The sequence below is a fragment of the Pelodiscus sinensis genome, chromosome 10 (genome assembly GCF_049634645.1).
Source record: "Pelodiscus sinensis isolate JC-2024 chromosome 10, ASM4963464v1, whole genome shotgun sequence".
NCBI classification, from domain to species: domain Eukaryota; kingdom Metazoa; phylum Chordata; order Testudines; family Trionychidae; genus Pelodiscus; species Pelodiscus sinensis.
Genome location: NC_134720.1, coordinates 44,880,033 through 44,907,578, shown reverse-complemented (window position 1 = coordinate 44,907,578; position 27,546 = coordinate 44,880,033). Strand labels below are relative to the sequence as shown.

The following is a 27,546-nucleotide window of genomic DNA, read 5'->3' as shown; positions in this document are numbered from 1 at the left end:
TATTCTTTACCATAAAGTAGTCAGTCCTACAGAGACAAAAGTCTCCTGCACCATCAAATATTCTTCTGTTCGTTATGCCTATTCTTCTGCCATTGATATCAACAGAAGTTTTGCTCTGGATTTCACTGGTGATAGGATCAGGTTCTTTGAGTCATTATCCTTCACGCTCAGCTCTACCCAGACTGAGGAGTTCAATCCCAAATATTTAGGGCTCTGTAATTAGTTTTACATATGTACACAAGAGTTCAGGGCACTGCTGGAACAGCAGAATACCCTATTAGCAAAAACCCTGGTCCCTTTAAAACTTTGTACAAACAGCTGCTGACTAAGAGATTCCTCAGTGGAAATCTCACACATTACACCTTGCTAAACATGCCATGTGGGATCAACTGCAGCCTCACGCTCTCCAATAGCCAGCACCTGTTCCCTTTTTTCAGGGCATCACTTTTACCTACTTATCAAGCTACAAATGCTCAGTCAAATACCTTGTGTTCTTCCTTCATCACCTGTTCAATAAGCTCAGATTTCATTGGTGGTTTAGAGTACTGGCCCGAAAGGAGGCCATGTCCTAATTTAGTCCTGTAGGGAAAAGGGGAAGAAAAACAAAAAGAAAGACAAAGATTTTCCTGCAGATTTGGAGAAGAGAATCTGACAGTAACTTTTACTCCTCAAAATCTCTTTGCTATTCATAATTAGTTAAGCTGGAACATATATCTACCCATCCTCCTCCCCTGTCCTCCCCAAGCCCATCAAGATGCTCTCCTGCTACTTACAGCTATTTTGCCATAGCATCCTGGCTGCCGAATTATTCTGATTCTATTTGGCTTAATAGTAGGAACCTGGCACTTACATCTGTGTGTTGAAATCTTGTGTTGGATCTAGAGGGGAGTAGTCGAATATTCTCGGAAGATTTCCCACATACCTGGGCAGCGAGAACAAAGGAGAAATGGTCAAAAATTACATGTAGCTTTGCCTGGGTCCTATGCTAAAATGCCTGGATACCCTAGGAGGTTGTTCTGCAGAGATACTAAAGCAAGCTTAATATCTAGGGACAGTTCCATATTGACAAGCACAATGCAAACAAACCACCCCCCACTGCTTGTTTCAGTAATTCACACATGAACAATATTAAAAAACAAGTAGAAATTTACATTTTGCAATAGAAGCTCCTTGCTGGGGGAAAAAGATGGATCAATGGTTCGGGGCCTGGGACTTGAGAGACATAGAGTCCATTCCCTGCTCTGCCACTGACCTCCTGTGTGACACCTTGAGAGAGTCACTTAGTCTCTTTGTAGCTCAGGTCTCTATCTGTAAAATGGGGATTGTTACATTGCACTACGTCATAAGGTGCTGTGAGGATACATACATTAAAGTTTATGAGGCATTCAGATTAGGGATGTTAAATATCGGTTAACTGAATAATCAATTAACCTCATGAATTCTTATCGGCTACTCGACTATTCCATATGGTGTCCCTCGCCTCTGTTTCTCTGGAGATGGGTGACAGGGGAGGGATTACACGAGGATTACCTGTTATGTTCCCTCCCTTTGGGGCATCTGGTATTGGCCACTGTTGGCACAGAGAACACTGGGCTAGATGGACCTTTGGTTTGATCTAGTTTGTTCTTCTTATGTCCCTGGGGGCGAGGTCAGCAGCCAGTGAGCTCCGGCCCCACTACCAAGGAGCCCACTGCCATTCCACACTGCTGCCTCTGTATCAGGGCAGCAGCGTCGAGTGGAAGGCGGGAGCTAGTCCGCGAAGGGAGTCAGTTTAAAAACTAGCTCCCCTGGCAGACCGGCTGCCTGTTGCCCCATGCTGCTGCCTCGGATACAGAGGCAGCAGCATGAGGTGGCAGCAGTCCTTGTCCAGGGATGGGCTGAGCTCCTGAACCTGGCATGATACAGAACTGAGCCAGGCTGCCTGCCCACCTGGCTCCTAATACACTTTAAATGCAGAACGGCAGCGGGGGTAGGTCCCGGATCCGGCATGAGCCAGGACTGAGCCAGACTGCTAAAAAACGTACTGACGGGGAGGAGGGGAGGGTATGTGTAGTCTATAGCATTAACTGATAAGCTTTTGCTTATCGGTTAATCAACTACACTATTACATCCCTAATTCAGATACAGAGATAGGAGCCGAATAAGCACCATGGATAGGTAGACAGCAAACTGAAGAAGAGTAGAACTTACCCTCATAAGAGCACTGCACGGACACACACTAATTAAGCCTTACAACATCTCTAGGAGATAAGTAACCTCAATGAGACGGTGAACCATGCTCTACACGAGGGCATTATTTTGAAATAATTAGCAGAGCTCCATACTACCAAGCCTGTTATTTCAAAACAGGCTGGTTATTTCGAAATCTGTACGCCTGTTTTCTTTGGGGAATAACACTATTTCAATGTTGTTATTTTGGGAGTTACTTCAAATTCAGTTATTTCGAAATAATTTCCTAATGTAGAAATGCCCTAAAAGTGATTTGCCCAAGTACACAGAGTCAGGATTAGAACTAATGAGTTCCTAGCTCCTAATTAATGGCTCTTTAACCGAATTCTGAATATAATACAAATGGTAAGGTTTGCAGTCTGAAGACAAATTTCTGATGCCCAGTTTCAAACAGAGACAGACAGACACTAATTTGTGCCTTTTCAACAAGCACTGAAGGGTATGTTAGTCTATTCAGTGCTGCTGCAGCATGCAGTTTTCATCAGAGTGCCACAAAGATCTGCCATGTAGTTAGGGCCACATTGAAGGAAAATGTCCAAGTTATGCCTGATACATCTTTACTATCTCAGTGATGCCAAATACTCCAGACAGGTTCAAATATCATGCTACTGAAAGCAGCCACATGTGGCAAAGTCCATTTGAAGCACAAGGGTCCTATAGTGAAGGAGTTAATGAATTTGCAGACAGCACTCCATATGGCTGAGTAACGTCACGAAAACAAATTTGGCATTTCCCCCGCCTTCTTTTCCAGAAGGCAAGTGTTACCTGAAAATCTAGGAAGATGTCCCAAGATCTGGGAGCATCACTTTCAAGACATACACTACTCCTTTGGGATATAAAAGGACACTCTGAGTTTTATCGTGAGCTATGCACAATTCTCCACAAACAATTATAAGCAGCTGTTCACCTGGGAGTGCTAAGTGTTCAACTGTCAAGAAAACCTCCGAGATGTAAAATAAGAAAAAAAGAACTATTAAAAAAGCTGAAAACAGCAGCTTTTGTTTCTCACTCAGCAGAGGAAAATGACTAAACAACCAACCCATTTGCAAGGCTGAAATTTTTAACGAGAAACAAATTTGGCTGGTAAGAGATGTATCTATCTTTCAAGCCAGGGCTATACACAAAAGTTATACTGGTTTAACTATGGCATAGTAACACTGGTACAATATCCCAACTGTGGACACAGTGATACTAGTGTATATGTGCTTACATGTGCTTAAATGTGTATAACTTGTTCCCATGCAGGAAAGGGAGTAATACAAATAATACACCTTTTAGACTGATGCAACTGTTTTCATACTAGGGGTTTTACTGATATAACTTTAATGGGTGACAAAAAAAATCACATGCTTAACAGTCATGCTCATGTAGCTCTACAGAAGAAGGATGGTCCTGGGGAGCGTTCCCAGTAAGCTGTGAACTTGTGCAACCCTCTAGGAGAGAGTCAGATGCCGCCCATCTGATTAGCAGAGTGCTCACAGCTAGGTTTGTGTTTCTACTGGGGGTGTACATATGCACATGCCTCAGTGCACATCAAAATGTATTCCGCACATAGATGGAAAAGTTTAGTGAACATTAGTCCTGTGGTTAACACACTAGCATAGGATTTAGGAGACCAAGATTTAATTCCCTGCTTTGCCACAAACTTCCTCTGTGATCTTGAGCAAGTCGCTTAGTTCAGGAAAATCTTGTGTCTAAGCTCCCTCTCAGTAAAATGGGGATAATAGCACTTCCTTACCTCAAAAAGGTGTTGACAACATGAACACAATAAAATGGTAAAGCACTTTGGTAGTAGGCAGATGGGGCCCATAAAAGTACCACAGACAAGCAATGCCACTACAGAAATTGTGTGCAGACCAGGCGGAAGTTTATGAGCTAGAGACCAAACCTGCATCAATAAAGTCAAATGGGATATTGACTTCAAAAGCAGGAGGTCTGGACCTCCTCCCTTGTCTGCAAACACTCTCTGTCAGGCCACTGAATTGGCTGGAAGACAGCTGTTTGCAATAAGAGTTAGAAACTGAAATACTATGTGGATTGTATAAATAATAGATGTGTGACATCGGAGTCTGCGCAAAGCACTGCAGAGAATTACTTACGCTCGCTGAAACTCTGGGATGCTGAAAACGGCCTGCATGACAGTGCTGAGGTAGCAGCTATTTCCCAGGTTCTTCATGCCAGTGTATCCTGGGCCATACATGGGCTTTAGCTTCACGCCAGACTCCTGAATCACTTCCCACTCAGAGACTCTTGGTTTTATGTCATTATCTCTTAGGCCGTTCTCTGTCTGAATGCAAAGGAGTTTGGTTTTGGTTTCTTTTTGAAATAGATCTACAATTATGATGCATTAATTATAAATGGGCATAGCTGTCCATGTTGTAAAATGGAAGAACCTAACTCAAACTGAAAGGAAAAAAGTTCCAACCCAAGGGAAGAAAGTTCAGAATGAAAACCCCAACAGCTTCTTGCTATTGCAATATACTAAGTATGTGTGATCATCTCTTCTGCTAGCTAGATGCTGGTCTCCAGGAACACAGCTGCCTGCTACTCAGTTGCCGCTAAAAGTGCTCCTTTAGCTCAAGTGAGAGAGACATCAGTTGTTGGTACACTCACAGCTCGAGTGTATCTTCATTTGTAGCCACCATTCACAACACCATTATTTATTATTATCAGCAGATCACTAGTGTGTTGGGCATTTTACTGGCAGCTCTGAAAGCAAGGAGTGAAATTTTGAACCGATTAAATGGGAGTTTTGTCACTGGGTGAAATCCAGGTCTCACTGAAGTAAAAATGTTCATGCCTCCTCAATAAAATAAGCATTTTCCATCACTAAAAGTGAATGCTGTTTAAAATAAACTAGTTTCCGCACCAATATTATCATATTTGGATAAATAAAACAAAGAATCTTTTAAAAGTTAAATTATTTGTCCATTTTCCTGTTTCCTTTCTCTCCCAACTCAGGCAATAAAAACGGATGAACAAAAATGAAGCTGACTAGTCAACCTCAGACCCATTTCATTTTCAGGTTTTCATGAACTAGTATGAGACTGCAATGTTCAGTTTGCATCATCATCATCATCATACCACTTACCTCTTATATGTCACTTTTCATTCATAGAGTTTGAAGTGTTTTAAAAATTAGTTAGGTATCATTATACCCCTTTTACAGATGGGGGAAAGTGAGACACAGAGAAGGGGACTGACTTGCCCAAGGTCACCCAGAAGGTCAATAACAAAGCCAGGAATAACAGTTCTCCCTAGTCCCTATCCAGTGCGATGTCCTTTAGGCTGCACTGCCTCCAAGGCTGAAGGGAAATATATAGATCTTATAAATAGCCAGTTTCAACTGGGATTCTTTCCATATTTCTTGGAAACATTTCTCTTGGTCTTAGGTTTTCAACTGTTATTGGTAACAAAACATAAATTTGGGCAAATTTGACCCAACTGTCCCCTTAATTATCTTTTTATTTCGTTGTGAGCTACTTGCTTCAATTATCTTTGGTAGATTTCGACTTTTTATTCTTATATGTGCATGTGCAACGGGGTTTTTTTTATTTGTGAAGTAAAAAAAAATTACTTATAATTAAAAATGCTCTGTATTCCTCTCTCTCTATTATTGGCTGCAGATCCAAGTCAGAAGTACTGTGTAGTACAGCATGGTCACATTAGCATGGCTGAGAAGCCCATGTCCAGCAATGGTGAACACATATAAAATGGGAAATTACAGTCTAGGAAGGAATATAGCAGTGAAGGATCGGGGGTCATAGTGGATCCCAGGCTAAATATGAGTCAACAGTGTAGCACTGTTGCAAAAAAAAGCAAACATCATTCTGGGACGTATTAGCAGAAGTGCTACAAGCAAGACACAAGGAGTAATTCTTCCCCTCTACTCTGGGCTGATTAGGCCTCCACTGGAGCATTGTGCCCAGTTCTAGGTGCCACATTTCAGGAAAGAATAGACAAACTAGAGAAAATCCATAGAAAAGCAACAGAAATAATTAGAGCTCTAGAAAATGTGACCTATGATAGAAGATTGAAAAAATTGGAATTGTTTCATCTGGAGGAGAGAAGACCAAGAGGGGACAGGAGAACAGTTTTCAAATACATAAACAATTGTTTAAAGGAGGTGGGAGAAAAATTGTTGTCCTTAATGTCTGAGGATGGGATGAGAAGCAATGGGCTTAAATTGCAGCAAGGGCAGTTAAAGTTAGCCATTAGTGAAAACTTCCTAATTGTCAAGGTCGTTAAACACTGAAACAAATTGCCTAGGGAGATTGTGGAAGCTCCATAACTGGAGATTTTTAATAGAAGGATAGACAAAAACCTATCAGAGATGATCTAGACAATACTTAGTCCTGCTGTGAGAGCAGGGGACCGGACTAGATGAATTCTCAAGGTCCTTTCCAGGCTAGGGATGTGAAAGGTTAACCAATTAACCAGTGGGGGCTGGAGCAGCTCCCTGCCTGCTGAGGGTGGGTGCACTGCTCCAGCCCCACAGATAGTCCATCATGGACAGGGGCTGCAGGCATCGGCTGCTCCAGCAGGTTCTGGGAGCCAGAGCTGGTGGCAGCCCCAACCCTCACACAGGGCTGGGAACCGGCAGCCAGTCCCAATACAGGGCTGGGGGCTGCTCCAGGTGGGTTGAAGCGATTCCCATCCAGGGATCCCCACTTTAGTTGGTTAACCGGTTAAACATTAGGTCAACCTAACATTTAACCGATTATTAACTGACTCACCAGGATTTTACATCCTTACTCCAGTCCTACAATTCTATGGACATGTTGGCACGGCTGAGAGACCCAGGCGCTACAACTGAAACCCTTAGTTCAAATGCAGGCTTGGGAACACTGAGTCCCCGTACCTGAATTGCACAGACCAAGGTTAACAATGAAGTGTACATATACCCATACTGATTTAGAGCCCAGAGAACCACATATACGAACTTATAGTGTTCTTCACCAACTTAAACATGGCCATTAAAAACTCAAGCAGTTAGCTTGAGTTAGCTTTATTTTCCACTGATAAATTATTTTGTCCTACCTTGAAATATGTGAGAGGCTCTAAATAAAAGATGAGTTTCCTACCACATGCATCTGGAGCATATCAATTCCAAAGTGCGCCAAGTGTTTTGCTATATGTGGATCTAAAACTGCCTCCTCTTCATCAAAAGAATAGACATCTACAAAACAGAAAGAAGCAAATGTGATGATGCACAGAACGTTACCTGTTGGCTTTATTTAGAAATGGGAACAAAACATTCTAAGAATAGTACCACCTGTGCAGACTGCATTATTGATAGTACCATCGTATGACCTGCAAAAGTATATACAGAGTTATACATTTGGAAGGTATTTTACCCTCCACAATACAATCATCTTATTAAGTGTTCTTAAATCAGAATTTATATTTTCACAGAATTTAAAGTTTCCTAATTGAAAAAAAATTACTGTCATTTCAAAATAAAAGTAATGCAAACATATGGGGATGTGGGGCTAAATGCAAAAAGCAAAAGCATACACAAATATCAGTTATGCAGCAAGTCTACATTTTCAGCATGGAGATTATCTTCAAATTGTGTGATCATTGAAACTCTGTGAAACTGAATATATGAATGTGCAGACATTAAATACAGATGAAGGCATTAGAACTCTGGACGTAAACAGAGCTGACTGACTCCTAATGATATTACATCAGTCATCAGTTGCTGCTAAAGGCACAAGGAAAAAATTTTTGCCCTCGTTCCTGTTGAGATGCAGAAATGATCGAGGCGCACAGAGAAATCCATCCAATGACAAACAAGGTTAACTGTTTTATTAATAACCTAGGAGGGTCTCGGAAAATTACCATTGATACTTGATAAAGGAAAGTAAATTCAAATCCCGGGCTTCATTTGCAACTCCGGTTGACTGCATTACCACCCTAGTTTGAACTAGGGTGGTAGTGTAGACATACCCTTACATACATCCTGGTTTAGTGAGACCTACATTTCTGAACTGTGTGCCAACAGAATTCCTATCCTTAACTGCAGAGATCACATCTGGTTCATAAAATTTGTAACACATAAATCTATACCAATCTCCTATAACAGGTCCTTCCAACCTGCATTTCTGGGGTTATTGCCATTTCCCGGGGGAGGTCAGCTTTCAGACTGAAAGGACACACCTCAGGTATGCTATGCGATTATGGAAAGTCAGATTCATATAAACCCATATGCCACACTGGTGACAGTATCATGAGCCTTATCACAAGACTATGTTCATTCTCAAAAAAAATGGCTTGCAAGACACTGGTGTGAGAATGTGTAACAGAGAAATCGCATTTAAAATGCCAAAACGTGCTTTTTACACACATGGCAAGCAATCTTCATTTTACTTGCAGGGAGAATATTGGTTTTAATGTATAAAGATCCATCATCAAACCCTCTAAAGAACTGCTCACCAATGACTAAACCTCGACTGAATAGGATAACTACTAAAAATCTAGTGTAAACACTAGACCAAGAGTCCTTGATCAGACAAAACTTGAGAGGTGAGACATAGGTTCAAATTCCTGCTCTGCCACAGACGGGCCTGTGTGAGCTTGGGCAAGAATCACAAACTCTCTAGGTCTTGGGCCTATCTACACAGGGAAGTTTTATTAGTTAACTTGATTTACTTCTGCAGATATCACTTACACCATAGACATTTATGCTGGAATAAAAGTTATTCTGATGTAACAATATTGGTTTAAATTCAGATTTTAGCACATACCGATATAACTGTCCCATGTAAACAAGTCTCATTTCCCTAACAACAATCAGGTACATTACAGACCCCATTTCCGCAGTATATAAAGATAGAGAGCCCCGGACACTTTGTCTTGCTAGAAACTGTTTGGTCTTCCTGATCTCTGAACAGGATTTCACAGGAACCTCTTTTGCTGATCCTCTGGCCCCATACAAAAACAGGTGCAGCAGGGAAATCCATGGCCTGGGCTTGCTACCCTGGGTCACATGGGCTTGAGTCTGCCCTGGAAGCGTGAGAAAACTGTGATCATTTGTTATTTCAGGGCAGAACTCAAGCTGATGGGGGAAGCACTGTTTCTGCAGTGACAATATTTTCCCAAGGAAATGTAGTTTAATAAAGCTGAGGAGAGGACAGAAAGGAAGGGGAGGGTCCATTGTTCAGTATTTACCAGGCAAGTCCCATTATACAGTTCAATCCAGTTTAGATTTTGTTTTTCTGAACAAGTAAATGGTGTTTGTGGCCCTTATGTTGTGAAGGACACACTGAGGAGAGACACTTCAGGTAGCAGCTCCCGTATCATCTCTCTCTCCTGCCCCAAGCAAGAGACCTATTTACCATCTCCTGAGCTCTCCTCAGAACCTGACAGGACCCACTATGGTTCCCTGGCCCTTCTTTACACCCAACCACCAAAATACTCCCTGCCCCCACTGACATCCCTCCTGCTGTCTGCCCACCTCCCTGCACTTCTCCATGCCAGACTACCTACAGTGACTATTCCCCCACCCCCTCTTGCCAGGTTCCTGCCTGACAGAGGGGCAGGAACCAGCAGCAAAGAGAGCGAGAGTTCCTATTAGATGCACAGTTTAGGGGGGATGCAAGGGATATGCAAACAGAAGGGAAGGAAGTTCATGAGAGGTGTGCCCCTTCCCAAGAGTCCTCAGCTTGCCCCATCTCCTAGCATCTAGAGATCTTTTTCCTTCCTCAGCAAAGAGTCACCTAGCAACTTGAATGAAACCTTAGCAACTGGTCAGTCTCCCAAGAGCATAGATACCTGGGACCTGGTTTAGTGCTGACCTCGTTGCAACTTTTTCCTTCATGCGGAGGATGAGCAAGTATCCTAAGAGTTAATGCAGTTTTTAAAAGGGGCTAGTCACATTATTGGCCTGTAAAAAATTAAGCCTCTTGGAGCCAGGGCATGGCCCTTCAGTTACGCTGACTGATTAGCCCAGCAATCCCGCTGTTGGCATTAGTCATGGGTGACCCTGCTGGTATTTGTGTGGCTATAGCATGTCCCTCAGCCGGAATTCCATTGTGAGAGTGTTTGCGTCCTAGAAGACATTATGGTTTCATCCCTATACAGAGGCTCACGACAGTCCCATATTCTTATGGTGCGTCATGATCAGTCAAACAGACTGCAAAATTCAGAATGCTTCTCGGGGTGAAATTACACACATAGAGCTAGGGTGATTGCCTTTATCAACATGGAAGCTGGGAGTTTATTTTCCCTACTTCAGACCATTTTTTGTGTTCGACAGAGAGCAAGCGTCGTTACCTGAAACCACAAATCAACAGAATAGTAGAAAGGGAATGAGGATACGTGAGCCATTAATCTTTGCTCAAGCCCAGCTCTTGTTTCATGGGTTTCAACACCTTCAACTGTTCAGCTAATATCACAGTGACTTTTAGAGAAGTCAGAAAGAAGAGGAGAGGGAAGGAATTCACTTACTTAACACTGAGAGCAGCAAATCTCAGAATGGGGAGAAGACAGCCCCTGTGGCCACGTCTGACACATACTGATATAGTAGATCACACTTGATTCAGAATATAGATAGGTCAGAAAATAAATAATGGTGGCAAGGAAAAGTGAGTCCTAGAGCAGTGGAATATGGTGGAGGGGAGCAGGAGAAAAGATACCCTGATGATGCCCAACAGAATCAGCAAATGAGAACAATTTGGGGGAGGGGGAGATAATTAAAGGGAAGCAAAAGTTGAGGTGCTTGCAGGAAGAAATGGAAATATGAACACTGTGTGGAATGCCCAATCTCCCTTTTTGTTGGAACCGTAAGTTCCGGTGCTTTACTTAGCTGCAGGTGCAACACTCTGCTCCATGGTAAAGTGTAAGAGATGCAGGGTGCTGAACTCTGACCCTAGAGAGGTGGCGGCATAAGATGACTCTAGCTGTCTGTCATGCAGCTGTCTAACGTAAAGATTCATAATCTGTGACTATTCAAAACAGGGCATGCTACTTTCAACCATTCCCACCTCTAGCCCTGCAGCCCATTAAAAAGATACGGTAGCAAAGTGGAGAAAAATGGGACACAGCTATGTTGTCATGAGAGCTGAAGGAGGTGGCAGAATCTGTCCCACAGTACCGGAGTCTGAAAGGCATAGCCAAAGAGGGATTTGGGAAGATGTTGAATGTGAGGCCCGGGCTGGGAGTCAGAAGACTTGGGTTCAGTTCCTAGCTCAGCCACTGATCTGCCATCGGGCCGTGGAGTGAGATGATGCCACCTGCTGCCATGGGTGTCTCAGGCAAACCACTGCCATTTGTACAGTGCTTTGAAATCCCCAGCAGACAGTGTGGGTGCAGCTTTGAGACCTCCACACAGCAGAAGAACAACAGGGTGCAAAGATCTCCCATACTCCCCTGCCTGCATCATTGGAGCCTATAGGAAAGAGGGAAGGAACCAACTCTGGGCTAGTTCTCTCATCCTGGGGAGGTAGGCAGGGAGTCACCTGAGCCTTAGCACCCCTGAATTGCAGAGGGGAAGCGATCAGTGCCAGTAAAAGCACGGATACAGATTACACTCTCCCTGGAACAAGACAGGGCAATGTGACTAAATACTGCCCCTCACACAGGCTGGATTCTAGGGTTACAGTCCAGTCCTACAGAAAGGATTACATTTATCATTGTCATTTGGGTATAAAATGTTTTATTTCTAAGAAAGCAAGTAGGGAAGGAGAAAATCTTTTTCTGAAGAGAAGCAGTTGACTTCAGACAAAATAGGAACAAAGACCCATGCAGAACAGCTGCTGCTTCTCGTTCCGAGAGGAAGGATGACAGCCTGCCCTTTGTTACCAGAGAGGTGACAGAGAAGCAGTGGTTGTGAAGGCAAAGGCGGAAGAAAAATAGCAACAGGAAAGTAACATTGTTGCTTAAAGAGCACCTGGCATCCAGTGAGTATTTTGCAGGCACAGCAGAATCCTGCTATGGAGATAGGTTAAGACTAACCTCTACGCTGATGTTATTAGAAACACTGAACTTCTGAGATCAGACAGGCACAAAGAAGCCAACTCCATTTGCGAATCAGGGGAGTGAATTCTTACTAGGCATTCTAATGCAACAGCAGGTTGAATCAGGCTCTCCCATGAGCTGTAGTGTCCTTTTCCTGCAGCTCAGTGGTATTCAAACTTGGGACATTCTTCTCTCCTCCGATGGAATCAAGGAAAAACTGATCATTTAAATACAGGCAGTCCCCGGGTTACGTACAAGATAGGGACTGTAGGTTTGTTCTTAAGTTGAATCTGTATGTAAGTCGGAACTGGCGTCCAGATTCAGCCGCTGCTGAAACTGATCAGTTTCAACAGCGGCTGAATCTGGACGCCAGTTCCGACTTACATACAGATTCAACTTAAGAACCCCAGGCATCCCCAAGTCAGCTGCTGCTGAAACTGATCAGCGGCTGATTCCAGGAAGCCCGGGGCAGGGGCTTCCTGTAGTCAGCCACTGGTCAGTTTCAGCAGCGGCTGACTTGGGGACGCCTGGGGCAGAGCAGCTGGGGTGCTGCTGGGTTGGTCCAGTAGCGCCGCCGCTCCTCGGCGCTACTGGACCAACCCAGCGGCACCCAAGCTGCTCTGCCCCAGGCGTCCTGATTCAGCCGCTGCTGAATCTGACCAGCAGTGGCTGAATCAGGACACCTGGGGCAGAACAGCTGGGGTGCTGCCCGGTTGGTCCAGTAGCGCCCAGAGCGGCGCTACGGGACCAACTGGCAGCGCCCCAGCTGCTGTACCACAGGTGTCCAGAGCAAAGCCACGGAGCACGGGGGCAGCGGGACAGCCCAGACGCGCCGTGGCTGTCCTGCTGCCCTCGGGCTCCGTGGCTTTGCTCTGCTTTGCTCCCCGTCCCCCTGGTCTGCAGACCAGGGGGACGGGGAGCAAAGCGGCGGAACACGCGGTCAGCGGACAGCTCAGAGGCGTCTGGGCTGTCCGCTGCCCGCATGCTTCGCGGCTTTGCTCTGCTTTGCCCCCCCGTCCCCCTGGTCTGCAGACCAAGGGGGGGGGGGGGCAAAGCAGAGCCAAGCCGCGGAGCGCGCTGACAGCTGACAGCCCAGACGCGTCTGGGCTGTCAGCTGACCACGCACTCCGCGGCTTGGCTCTGCTTGGCTCTGCTTTGCCCCCCCCCCGTCCCCCCGGTCCCCCAGGGGGAGGGGGGGGCAAAGCAGAGCCAAGCTGCGGAGCGCGCTGCCAGCTGACAGACCAGGGAGAGGAAGCAAAGCGGCGGAACACGTGGGCAGCGGACAAGGCTGTCCGCTGCCCACGCGCTCCGAGGCTTGGCTCTGCTTTGCCCCCCCCCGTCCCCCTGGGGGACGGGGGGGGGGACGGGGGCAAAGCAGAGCCAAGCCTCGGAGCGCGTGGGCAGCGGACAGCCTTGTCCGCTGCCCACGTGTTCCGCCGCTTTGCTTCCTCTCCCTGGTCTGCTGGAGACCAGGGAGAGGAACGGCCCCGTTTGTAACTGCGGATCCGACATAAGTCGGATCCGCGTAACTCGGGGACTGCCTGTATAAGGTAAAATGTCTTACAACCAAGTCCTCACTTATTTGCATCAGCAAGGGGCAAATACATAAGCTGCATCAGGAAACGGTTTTTGGAAAGTCATTTTTCATTCATATAACCATGAGCACTAAAACACAAATTCTAGTGCGTATTATTTGTTCACACTTCCTCAATAGCTGTATGAAAACAGAATCTCTTTGCTTACAAATTTTGGTTCCTCATGCTTCTATACTGCCTAATCGCCACAGTCCAGAATCCTCTCCACAGCCACACAGTGAAATGTAAAGCAGAGGCTACTTGGACACCACCACTTACATAGTTCCTTTCCTGTGAGGATCTTGATGCACTTTACAAACATCACATCAGGCCTGAGGGCTATATCAGTATTTGTTAGTAGGAATAAAAATGTATGAATTCAATAGAGGAATCACCGGACAAAGTTCTGTTTATTCAGTTAGGCACGGGTCAGACTGATGAGCATAATGGTTCCTTCTGACCTTATAATCTACAGATTGAACCTCTCTAGTCTGGCACACTCTGGTCCAGCAACATCCATAGTCTGGCATGATTTTGGTTAGCTGGATATCCACTTATCATGGGTATGGCCAAGTTTCCCACGGTCCCATAAAGTTTGTGTACCAGCCCTGGCGCTCAGTGTTCTGTGCTGTTATTTAGCTCTAATTTACCCCGAAATGTCTTCTAAAAGGCCAGTAAGCAGTGGAAGTGTCTGTAAAGGTATGTCTAGACAGCGGCACTATTTCAGGATACTTCCAGTATCCCAAAATAGCTATTCCACATCTTTTAAACAAGCCTGTTATTTCAAAATATAACAGGCTCACTATTCCAATATCCCTGTAAACCTTGTTCCACAAGGATCAAGGGATATTTTGGAATAGCAGTTTATTTCAAAATTAACTCCAAATAAGCTACACAATTTAGCTTATTATTTAGCAATTTAGCAATAATAATATTTAGCGATTATTGACCTACGTTGGTTTGGCAGATTCTCTGGTTTGGCACCAGTCAGGTCCCACAGGTGCCAGACAAGAGAGGCTCAACCTGTAGTAAAATGCTAAAGAAAGATCCTATTTTCATTGTTTCCACAGCAGTAAAAATACAGCTAAGAAATGCAAGAAGAAATGCTGCAAAACCAGAATTTTTTTCCAAAACAGAAATTTTACCAAGGTTCACAGATTCTTAGGTTTTCCTTTTCATTTCAGACAATCCAGGTTTCCAGCATACTTAAATCATATGTATTATAAATCATTCCTGCATCTTAATGAGGTGCATTTACTAAGTTATACAATTTTTAAGGAACGGTAAAAAAAATTGTTCCTTAAATCTACTGCTATCCAGTATAGAAAAATTATATAGCAATACACTGTGTTCCTTTCATTCTTCAAGAGCGTATTTTCTTCTTCCCCAATACACACATATTTGAGTCTCAATTTAGTATGGATACGATACTAGGATATTTCCTACCCACATTTAGAATATATACAGGCTCTAAAGCATAAAGAGGCAAAGCCACACACCAACATAGATATGTGGGAACACATATCTATCCCATACATCGTAGGTCTGGTCCAATTTACATAAACTAACAGCTGAGCTAACGCTTTCTGTCAAGAAACAGAGGCACAGAAAAGGAATCAGGCATGGAAATCAGCTCTACATAAGATGTGGCTATTCCAGCTTGTGTAAATTGGTGATGCACCAATAATGCTATGCAGATTTACTCCAGTTGAGGACCTACCTCATGAAATCTGCATCTCTCACAGCTGCTCCAACATGTGCCATGTGTGCAGAGGTTTGTTAATCAATACAGTTGTTCTGAGCGATAAGAGGCTGTGATGTATGTTGTATATTTTGTTTTCTTTGCAAGCCGAAATCACCTGACAACTAACCTGCACCATCGGGAGTGATGGTTCCGAGCTTCACGGCTAAGGGATAGCCCATTTCTCTGTAGTGTTCCAAGGCATGTCCGTTTCCCCCACTGCCATCAAAGAACCATTTTCCACACAGCACCGAGCCGTCCGTCAGGTTCAGCCAGAGGTTCTCCCGCAGGTCACACTTTGCGCACTTCCAGCCACTGCCAAGCAGAGGGTTGAAAGCAGTGTCAAAGAAAGAGATCAGCGCTGGAACCCCAAATGCTGATGTTTGAGTCCATGAACAAAAGCCCATGGGAGTACAAGGGAGTCTCATGGCTGGGTCATTGGGCATAGGACCAGCTCCTTGAGTTGCCCCCATGAACCTCAAGTGCCACAACCCATGGGCGGCTCCTGCAACGAGCCTTTTTCTGAAGCGCGCTGCTCATCATACAACAAATAAACCCTGGTGTCCTACCTCGGGGGAATCCTAATACCATTGTCCATCTGTACAAGTGTTTTGGCATGTTTGGATACTTGTAGCTCTTCTTCCCAGGAGTCCGGGTCCTGCTTTCGGTAGGGAGATTTTGAAGTGAGGACTGCATCACAGGCTATTGTTACCTGTAAAAAGAAGCCAAATAAAGCAGCAGAATTAACCCCTCTGACAGCTCTGATAAGGCAAAACTAAAAAACTTCTCTCAAGGGGGTGCTATGTACCATTGGATGTCATGGGGAAATGGGTTCCCAGCTGCCTTTTGTACCTTTGAAAGTCTCCCCCTTTGTAAATAAACTTCCTTCACGTTCTCAAACCAGTAAACAGACCAAGGCACAACCTCAGTTATACCTGTGCAGTAAAGGCAGGAAGGACTGAAGGCAGAATCTAGCGTGGGTAGGACTGAAGGCAGAATCCAGACTTCTACATGCTGACTCAAAAAATGTCATTTGGAAAAATAAGCAAAAGTTTCCTTTAGTTTCCAAGGGGGAAAATACTGATGGTTCTGAGTGGGCCATTGTTGGGATGGGACTAAATGCTAGCTGGCTACTGGAGTTGGAAGGAAAAAAAGCTAAAGGAATTTGAAGTCAAGATTTATGGCCAATTCAAGTACAGTAAAACTCCAGTAGTGCCGGCCCATTGGATGCCGGACCATCTGGAACCCAGAAGTGCTCCAGGCAGCCAGACAATTGGAGCTGCTCTGCCCCCGGGTTCCCCAATTCAGCCGCTGCTGAAACTGACCAGCGGCTGACACAGGGAAGCCATGGGCAGAGCAGCTGTGGTGCTGCCGGGTGGTCCCATAGTGCCGAGGGGCGCATCCCCCCCACTCGACCTCAGACCCCTTATAGTCCCCCCTCCTGATGGTCCGGCATGTTTGATAATCCAGCACCCCCCTGGGTCCTAAAGGTGCTGGATTATCGAAAGTTTACTGTATATGGAAAGAATTAAGGATTTGAATCAGCAAGATATTTTAGCACATGTATAAGATGACGTCAACATGCACACAAGTTCTTTGCTGAATGAAAGCCATAAACATCAGAACTATAGCAAGGCAGGGACCATAACAAAATATGCTGCTTTAAAAACAAATAGCATGTTTTCCTTGAATTGTCTTAAAACAGGACTTTTTTTACACTATTTAAACTAGCTTAGGTGTTTGCAAGCTATCAACTCTTACCCTGTATACACAATATACCTATGTAGTGTGGGTTTTTTAATGAGTCTACATTGCATATCTTTTACCTGTAACTCCACGTGTTTCTCTGCAAAGACACACTATGAAATAGGTTAGAGCCCAAAAGCAGATTGTGTACCCTTTTCATGTTAAACACTCTAATATCAAGAGAAATGCTTTTACATTTTGCTTTTTTATTTTCAGACCAGTTTGCTTGGATTTTAAACATTTTCATATAGAGTTTATAATCCAACTATTGCAGCAGCATTGTGATAACTTAAAGGAACCAGAAAGTGAAACTCACAAGTATGTTTTCGTCGGCCCAGCACAGAAGTATACAAACAACCAACAGCATCAACTTGGAAGTTTAACTTAAATTATTATAACTGAAAGAACACCTAATACACTAGCTAAGGAATTATTATCAATAAGTGCGTTTTTTAAATAAATATTTAATGTTTTGCCTTAGGCAACCCTGGAGCTAAACTAATGAAACAGATTGTCTTCTAATCTGTGTGTTACATTCTTAGGCTTCAATCCAATAGACCTACTCGTGTGATTAAAGTTCAGCAAGTAGGTAAGTGTCTGTGGGTTTGTGGCTTTTCTTTGGCCTCTGATTTTGGGTACCCATCTTGAGACATTTTGTTCCTGATTTTCAGAAGTGCTGAGCACCCCCATTATAAGCAGAAGTGAATGGGAACTAGGGTTTCTCATTCTCTGAATATCATGGCCTTGGGAACCTCAGATAGCAAAACCAAGATTCGCCTTTGGAAAATAGGGGCCTTCTTTTGTAGATAGATAACAACAACAACAAAATCCAGGAATGTTTGCAGGAGATAATTCTACACGTGACTCAATACTTCTGTACAAAGCACTGCCAAGATTCATATCTGCTGAAGGAGAATTCCCAAGCCTTCAATCCCCATTGCCTGTTTATAGCTCCCTTAAACTCCCCAACCCTCTTCTCAGTCTATTTGGGATGGCCAGCTTCTCTCCCTCCCTAAACATCCTCCACCTTCTCCTCATCACTGGTGCCAATTTCTGTAGCATGTTCTTATCTCTCCACCTGCCTCAGCAACTCACTGCCGCATGCCTCCACTGATCCACACACACACACTCTCTCACTCCTCTTTTAATCGCAGGCCAGGTCTCCCCCTGCCTCAGATATCAGCGTCATGACCTCTCCAACTACCACGCCAACCCCCATTTCCTCCAAGATCACTGAATGCTTATCTGCACGTGCAGACTCCGTTGCTCCTCCAGCTTCATCCTGCTGCTTCTACTTTCCACACCATGCAACCTGCATTCTCTCAGCTCTCTAGTGACCACATCCTGGCCAGACCTCAGGGCAGGTATACTATACAGGGCAATGTCAATCTAAAGTATGCAAGTCCAACTACATGAATAGCAAGTTGCTGTGGGGGCGCCACTGAAGGAAGTCAATGGGAGAAACTTTCCTATTGACTTTGCTTATGCTTTTCGTTCTGGTGAAGTACTAGAGTCGACAAAAGAGCGATTGGCAGTCAATTAAATGGGTCTTTACTAGACCTGTTAAATCGACCCCCAAGGAATTGATTGCCATAGCACTGATCTTCAAGTAAGTGTAGACCTTAGGGTCTCACCACCAGCTTGATCCTCTGTTGCTTTGGACAGTCTGAAACATGCCTTTTCAATGTTTTTCCCCTCTCCAGTCCAACAAGGCAGCCATTAAGATCCTCTTCCTTGCCCATCACCACCTAACCTGGCCCATCATCACCTAACCTTACTAACTTCCTCGTCTCCATCTCATAAAGTGCAAGCTTCCTGCTCTTGCCTGAAAGACCCTGAGTAACTCTGTCATGTGTTCTTGACTGCACCGGTCTCTTTTTGTTTCATCCCTCCTCAACACTGTCAAAGAACTAGTCTCTACATTCCATGGGTCTACGTCTTCCAGCACAGTTTTTACCCTTTCTTCCACTGCCCAGAGGTAATCTGTAAGGTCACTATCTTCTCCCCATAGACTCATAGACTCATAGACTCATAGACTTTAAGGTCAGAAGGGACCATTATGATCATCTAGTCTGACCCCCTGCACAGTGCAGGCCACAGAATCTCGCCCACCCCTCTTAGAATAATCCTCTCACCTATGTCTCAGATATTGAAGCCTTCCAATACTTTGAAGGCCCCAACATGCAGAGAGTCCTTCAGCTGTGATCTGTGCCCAATGCTACAGAGGAAGGCGAAAAACCTCCAGGGCCTCTGCCAATCTACCCTGGAGGAAAATTCCTTCCTGACCCCAAATATGGCGATCAGCTAAACCCTGAGCATGTGGGCAAGACTCACCAGCCAGACACCCAGAAAGTTCCCTATAGCAACTCCTATCATCCCTCCATTGACCTATTTCCAACTGGAAATGAATGGTCAATTAGTTACCAAGATCATGTTATTTCATCCAACCATCCCCTTATCATAGAATCAGAACTGGAAGAGACCTCAGAAGGTCGTCAAGTCCAGCCCTCTGCTCTAGGCAGGACCAATCCCATCTAAATCAACCCGGCCAGGGCTTTGTCAAGCCGAGACTTAAACACCTCTAGGGATGGAGACTCCACTACTTCCCTAGGTAACCCATTCCAATGCTTCACTACCCTCCTAGTAAAATAGTTTTTCCTAATATCCAATCTGGACCTCTCCCACCACAACTTGAGACCATTGCTCCTTGTTCTGCCATCTGTCACTACTGAGAACAGCCTCTCTCCATCCTCTTTGGAACCTCCCTTCAGGAAGTTGAAGGCTGCTATCAAGTCCCCCCTCACTCTTCGCTTCTGCAGACTAAACAGACCCAAGTCCCTCAGCCTCTCCTCGTAGGTCATATGCTCCAGACCCCTAATCATTTTGGTTGCCCTCCGCTGGACCCTCTCCAATGCGTCCGCATCCTTTTTGTAGTGGGGGGCCCAGAACTGGACACAGTACTCCAGATGTGGCCTCACCAAAGCCGAATAAAGGGGAATAATGACATCTCTGGATCTGCTGGCAATGCTCCTCTTAATGCATCCTAATATGCCATTAGCTTTCTTGGCTACAAGGGCACACTGTTGACTCATATCTAGCTTCTCATCCACTGTAACCCCCAGGTCCTTTTCTGCAGAACTACTACTTAACTGGTTGGTCCCCAGCCTGTAACTATGCTTGGGATTCTTCCGTCCCAAGTGCAGGACTCTACACTTGTCTTTGTTGAATCTCATGAGATTTCTAGTGGCCCAATCCTCCAATTTGTCCAAGTCACTCTGGACCCTATCTCTGCCCTTAAGCGTATCTACCTCTCCCCCTAGCTTAGTGTCCCCATTGAGAACCCTCTAGTAGACTAGCTTTGGGGGAGAAGAAAGGAGACACACAGAGCGTACGGGGAAGTGATAGAGAATACAATAGATGGTGGTGTGTGGGAGAGGGTGGAGCAAAAGGAGAAGGATGGTCTAGTGCAAGGGTGGGCAGTAATTTTTGATGGGGGATGGCACTCCAAGAATTTGAAAAGTGGTCGAGGGCCACACTCTTCCATGATATTAATAGAGAACGTGCAGAGTCTGGGATGGAGGTGGCATGCAGAAAGGAGCTTGGGATAAGGGATTGGGGTGCAGAAGGGAGTGTGGGGTCTGGGAGGGAGTTGGATGAAGGAGGCAGTTGTGACCTGGAGGACTGAACTGGGGTGCAGGAGTTTGGGTTGTGACCTAGAGCAGGAGGGGACTGTGACTTAGGGCATGGGATTAGGATACAGGAGGGAGGGCAGAGATGTGTGTTGTGACCTAGGACACAAGGGGATTCTGATCTGGGACACTGCATTGGGGTGCCAGATCTGGGAGAGAATCTGGATGCAGGAGGAGGTAGAGGGTTTGGGTATATGGAGTCGGGAGGCAGGGGGGGGGGGGAGGGTCAGAGTGTTGGAGAAAAGAGGGGCTGAGGTGCCAGAGGCAGGCTCTGGCCAGGAAACTTCCCCGGGTAACTCCCAGCCAGCAGCCCAGCATGTCTCTGAAGCAGCCTCCCTGCCTGCCCTACCCCTGCACAGGCTGCAGGGCCATGTGCATGTATGAATAACTGTGAGCTGGAGGGGAGGGAATATGATGCTTTGCTTCATGGATGCCTGTTATTCAAACAGGTAGTTCCCACTGGCCGGTTTCTGACCAAAAACCAATCAATGAGATTGTGCTGGGTGTGGGGGCAACACCTGAAGCCCACACCGGGCTCAATTTTAAAAGAGAAATGGCCCGGCAGCCGCTTTTTTGTGGGGCATGCAGGTGAGATGAGGCAAGCAGGGAGCCTGCCTAGGGCTCCCTGCTGCATCCACAGGCCAGATCCAGAGGCTTGATGGGCCGGGTGCAGCCTGCAGGACATGTTTTTCCCAGACCTGGTCTAGTGGTTAAGGCACTAGCCTGGGACAGAGGAAACTTGAGTTAAATTCCTTACTCTACCATAACTTCCTGTGTGACTGTGGGCAAGTTACCATTCTAGTCACTCTGTGCCTCAGGTGTTGACCTGTAAAATAGGGTACTTCCCTACCAAACAGGGGTACCATTAGAATAAATATGTTAATTGTGAGGTTCTGAGATACAACAGTGATGAGAACCATGGAAGTGCCCAAGACAGGAATGGAGGGGTTAAAACCAAAAACAGATAGTCAAGACAGAGCTCGAAGACATGATAACAGTCTTCATGTATGTAAAAGGTTGTTATGAAGAGAAGAGTGATAAATTCTTCTCCTTAAACACAGGAAAAGTGCAATGGGCTGAAACTGTAGCAAGGAAAAATTAGGTAAAATGTTAGGAAAAACTTTCTAACTGTCAATGTGGTCAAACAAGTGAGCTAGGAAAGTTTTGGAATCTTGATCATTGGACATTTTTAAGAACAGCTTAGACAAACACCTGTCAGGGATGAGGTCTACATAATATTCAGTCCTGAATTTCCACGATTCTAAGAGACAAGACATTGGTCATAGAATACAACAGAATAAATAGAAGAGGAAGAGAAAGAAGGTAAAATAAAAGCAAGAGACTGATGGAGTAAGTCACATTTTTTTTTCAAATGTATTCTCTTCCCTTAATTTCCCCTGGCAGGGAAGGAGAGAGAACCTGATAGTGAAAATAATCAATATACACATTAGCAAGCAAACCCCTGTACCCATAAAAGTGAACTTGAGTCATCTCCTACTCTGCCACCAGTAGCACACACTCACTGACCAGTGCTGGCAATTCCTCTATATTTGGTAATGGAATTTCATAATGATCTGGAAATATAACGAGTTTGGCTTCATCTTCATATTCAAAATCATCATTGTTTAAATCGCCATTTGTTTCTAGATCTGCAAAAGAGAGAGAGAGAACGTAAGGAGATGATAAAACTGATAAGGAAACTGGAAAAAAAAATCTTCAGACAGAAATCTGACAATATCTTTAGGGAGGAACAATATCTTTAGGGAGGAAAAACTGAGGAACAAAGTAGCCATCTTGAGTTAATACTCACACACAATCACAGCAGCCATTGTGTTGTTAGGGACACTGCTCTTTGGGAAATAGATAAGATCCTGGTATGCGTTTGGGTTACTCATTAAGATGCATTCTGGTAGGAACTTTCATCTGGGTCTTGACTTTACAAACACTGAGGCTTTGTCTGTACTGAATCATAGAATCACAGAATACTAGGACTGGAAGGGACCTCGAGAGGTCATCGAGTCTAGTGCCCTACCCCCATGGCAGGACCAAATACTGTCTAAACCATCCCTGATAGACATTTATCTAACCTACTCTTAAATATCTCCAGAGATGGGGATTCCACAACCTCCCTGGGCAATTTATTCCAGTGTTTGACTACCCTGACAGTTAGGAACTTTTTCCTAATGTCCAACCTAAACCTCCCTTGCTGCAGTTTAAGCCCATTGCTTCTTGTTCTATCCTCAGAGGCCAAAATGAACAAGTTTTCTCCCTCCACCTTATGACACCCTTTTAGATACCTGAAAACGGCTATCATGTCCCCCCTCAGTCTTCTCTTTTCTAAACTAAACAAACCCAATTCTTTCAGCCGTCCTTCATAGGTCATGTTCTCTAGACCTTTAATCATTCTTCTCTGGACCCTCTCCAATTTCTCTACATCTTTCTTGAAATGCGGTGCTCAGAACTGGACACAATACTCCAACTGAGGCCTAACCAGCGCAGAGTAGAGCGGAAGAATGACTTCTCGTGTCTTGCTCACAACACACCTGTTAATGCATCCCAGAATCATGTTTGCTTTTTTTGCCACAGCATCACACTGCTGACTCATATTCAGCTTGTGGTCCACTATAATCCCTAGATCCCTTTCTGCAGTACTCCTTCCTAGACAGTCGCTTCCCATTCTGTATGTGTGAAACTGATTGTTCCTACCTAAGTGGAGCACTTTACATTTGTCTTTATTAAACTTCATCCTGTTTACCTCAGACCATTTCCAATTTGTCCAGATCATTTTAAATTATGACCCTATCCTCCAGAGCAGTTGCAAGCCCTTCCAGCTTGGTATCATCTGCAAACTTAATAAGCGTACTTTCTATGCCAATATCTAAATCGTTGATGAAGATATTGAACAAAGCCGGTCCCAAAACAGACCCCTGCGGAATCCCACTTGTTATACCTTTCCAGCAGGATTGAGAACCATTAATAACTACTCTCTGGCTGTGTCTACACTAGCCACTTTTTCCGGAAAATCAGCCGCTTTTCTGGAAAAACTTGCCAGCTGTCTATACTGGCCGCTTGAATTTCCACAAAAGCACTGACTTCCTACTGTAAGAAATCAGTGCTTCTTGCGGAAATACTATTCTGCTCCCGTTCGGGCAAAAGTCCCTTTTGCGCAAAGCTTTTGCGCAAAAGGGCCAGTGTAGACAGCTCAGATTTGTTTTCCGCAAAAAAGCCCCGATCGAAAAAATGGTGATTGGGACTTTTTTGTGGAAAAGCGCGTCTAGATTGGCGCTTTTCCGCAAAAAGCATCTGTGCCAATCTAGATGCTCTGTTCCGAAAATACTTTTAATGGAAAATCATGCCAATCATGAGTACTGTTATCCAGCTATTATGCACCCACCTTATAGTAGCCCCATCTAAGTTGTATTTGCCTAGTTTATTGATAAGAATATCATGCGAGCCCGTATCAAACACCTTACTAAAGTCTAGATATACCACATCCACCGCTTCTCCCTTATCCACAAGACTCGTTATCCTATCAAAGAAAGCTATCAGATTGGTCTGACATGATTTATTCTTTTCAAATCCACGCTGGCTGTTCCCTATCACCTTGCCACCTTCCAAGTGTTTACAGATGATTTCCTTAATTATTTGTTCCATTATCTTCCCTGGCACAGAAGTTAAACTAACTGGTCTGTAGTTTCCTGGATTGTTCTTATTTCCCTTTTTATAAATGGGCACCATATTTGCCCTCTTCCAGTCTTCTGGAATCTCTCCTGTCTCCCAAGATTTTCCAAAGAGGATAGCTAGAGGCTCAGATACCTTGAGTATTCTAGAATGCATTTCATCAGGTGACTTGCAGGCATCTAACTTTTCTAGGTGATTTTTAACTTGTTCTTTTTTTATTTTATCTTCTAAACCTACCCCCTTCCCACTAGCATTCACTGTGTTAGGCATTCCTACAGACTTCTCGATGAAGACCAGAACAAAGAAGTCATTAAGCATCTCTGCCATTTCCAAGTTTCCTGTTGCTGTTTCTTCCTCCTCACTGACCAGTGGGCCTACCCTGTCCTTGGTCTTCCTCTTGCTTCTAATGTATTTATAAAAAGTCTTCTTGTTTCCCCTTATTTGGTAGCTAGTTTGAGCTAATTTTGTGCCTTTGACTTTCTAATCTTGCCCCTGCATTCCTGTGTTGTTTGCCTATATTCCTCCTTTGTAATTTGTCCTACTTTCCATTTTTTATATGACTCCTTTTTTATTTTTAGATCATGCAAGATCTCGTGGTTAAGCCAACATGGTCTTTTGCCATATTTTCTATCTTTCTGGCACAGCAGAATAGCTTGCTTTTGGGCCCTTAACAATGTCCCTTAGAAAAACTGCCAACTCCCCTCAGTTGTTTTTCCCCTCAGTCTTGATTCCCATGGGACTCTCTGAGCTTACCAAAATCTGCCTTCCCGAAATCCATTGTCTCTATTTTGCTGTTCTCCCTTCTACCCTTCCTTAGAATTGTGAACTATGATTTCATGATCACTTTCACCCAAGCTGCCTTCCACTTCCAAATTCTCAACCAGTTCCTCCCTATTTGTTAGGATAAAATCTAGAACAGCTTCCCTCTTAGTACCTTTTTCAACCTTCTGAAATAAAAAATTGTTTCCAATGCAGTCCAAGAACTTATTGGATAGTCTGTGCCCCGCTGTGTTATTTTCCCAACATACTGGAAAGTTTCTTTCTATATAGTCATACTAATGTGACCTTCCATGTGGACACACTTATTCCACTAGAGAATGGCTGTCTTTGGTTTTGCTAAAACGTCTTTCCATGCAACAGGAACCAAACCAAAAAAGGTACTTATACTATAATAAGAGCATGACCACTGGCTTTATAGCTGTTCAGCTCTAGAATTTAATTTCACATCTTAGATTTCAGCAAGAACACTTTTCCCTAAAGACAAAATAATCAAAGTCTCACATTGCTCCTCTGTATGGTATAACAAACAAATGAGGAAGATGAAATATAGAGAAGCTGAGGCCAACATTTTCAAAAGTATTTTTTCAACTTTGATGCCTCATTTGGGGAGATCCCAACTCGAGCCACCCAGATTTTCAGAGGTACTGAGTAAGGATGTTAAATTTAGACTAATCAACTAATTGAATAGTCGATGCAAATTAGCCGATAAGGGCGCCTCCGCCTTTGAAATGTAGCAAGAGCCCTGATGACTCTTGTTACGTTTCAAAGAGAGAAGCGCTATGGGGAGTATGAGGCCAGCAGGGGACTGCTTGAGTCCCCCGCTTGCTCCATGCTCCCGTGGCACTTCTGCTTTTGAAATGTAGCAAGAGCCCCACTGAATCCTTGCCTCCCTCCTCCACGGAGATGGTGCAGATAGAGGCAGCAATGGGGGAAAGGGGAAGCGACTAGTCGACTATCCAATAAGCATATGCTTGTTGACTAGTCGCTTACACCCCAAGTGCTGAGAACTTGAATCTCCTATTCACTCCCATACCTCCCATTCTCTGCCCCTGGAGTTGTCATTGCTCAGCAGCTCTGAAAATCAAGACCCACATGTCTCACATGATGCCGCACGCCCCAAAATAGAAGTGTACAAAAGCAAAGGGCCTCTCGGGGAAATCTTGGCTGTGATTTGCTCATCCATATGTGGCCAACTTACTGACACAAAGCATTTTGGGTACAGTGAATTAACTTCCCTTCCTACCCAGTAACAGATGAATATAGAATGAAAGCAGCTGATGCGTGCTGCAGAGACTGTTTGCCTGCTCCCATGGAGCCTTCTCATACATGTACGAATACAGAAAATGATACAATGAGATCCAGCTGAAGTGTCCCGTGTATTATTATTATTATCCTCATCATCATCACTACAGGTTGGACCGCCCTCGTCTGGCACCCTTGGGACCCGACTGTCCCGAACAAGGGAATTTGCCAGACCTGTAGAGGTCCCTTTCAACATGGACTGTGCTGCCCTGGACTAGGGCTCTAACCCAGCCCTGCTGCTGCCTACCTGGCCGTGGCTCCCCAGGCCAGAGCTCTGTGGCCAGGACCAGAGCTCCCTAGCTGCTGCTGGGGTTGGAGCCAGAGCTCTCTGGCTGCCACTGTCGGTCCTTGCTACCACTTGGCCACAGGGGCCAGAACTCCCTGCTGTGCTGCCTGCCCCACGGTGCTCCCCTCCTCCAATACGGGGTTCCCGGGTGAGTCACCACGCTCCCCCTCCGCCGCTACACGGATGTTGCCAGACCAGAGAGTTGTGGTTAAGGGAAGTACAACTTGTGTTATTATTTATAAAGGAAACTCAATGCCCAAGAAAAACTGGGTTAACAAGCAATAGCATTTACAGGAGATTTGAGAGCTTTTTGTATCACCTTTTATTTCCCTTCCTTTATGCAGATTTTATAAGATGAAGCCACAAAAAGGAACAGCATAAGGAGAGTGACAAGTAAAACCATGGCTATGTTGCAGTTTTCATGGACATTAATGGCCATTTTTCCATCAACATGATGAAAGCAGGATCCATCTAGACATCATGTTTCTACAGGTCAGACACTACTATCACATGAAGAAGAAAATATCTGCCTGAGACAGTGGACAGGTGACCCAGGTT

At 44.7% G+C, this 27,546-nt stretch overlaps 1 protein-coding gene across 1 annotated transcript in view; it reads right to left on the bottom strand.

Annotated features, from left to right (window-relative positions):
• USP13 (ubiquitin specific peptidase 13) overlaps nt 1-27,546 on the bottom strand; it is a 99,195-nt gene that overhangs the window by 35,739 nt on the left and 35,910 nt on the right. Inside the window, exons 4-10 of the mRNA XM_075938035.1 lie at nt 22,467-22,588; nt 16,074-16,216; nt 15,635-15,819; nt 7,314-7,408; nt 4,329-4,516; nt 851-922; nt 486-579 (exon numbers count right to left, since the gene is read on the bottom strand). Of these exons, the coding sequence (XP_075794150.1) occupies nt 486-579; nt 851-922; nt 4,329-4,516; nt 7,314-7,408; nt 15,635-15,819; nt 16,074-16,216; nt 22,467-22,588 (899 nt within the window). The remainder of the gene's footprint in view (nt 1-485; nt 580-850; nt 923-4,328; nt 4,517-7,313; nt 7,409-15,634; nt 15,820-16,073; nt 16,217-22,466; nt 22,589-27,546) is intronic.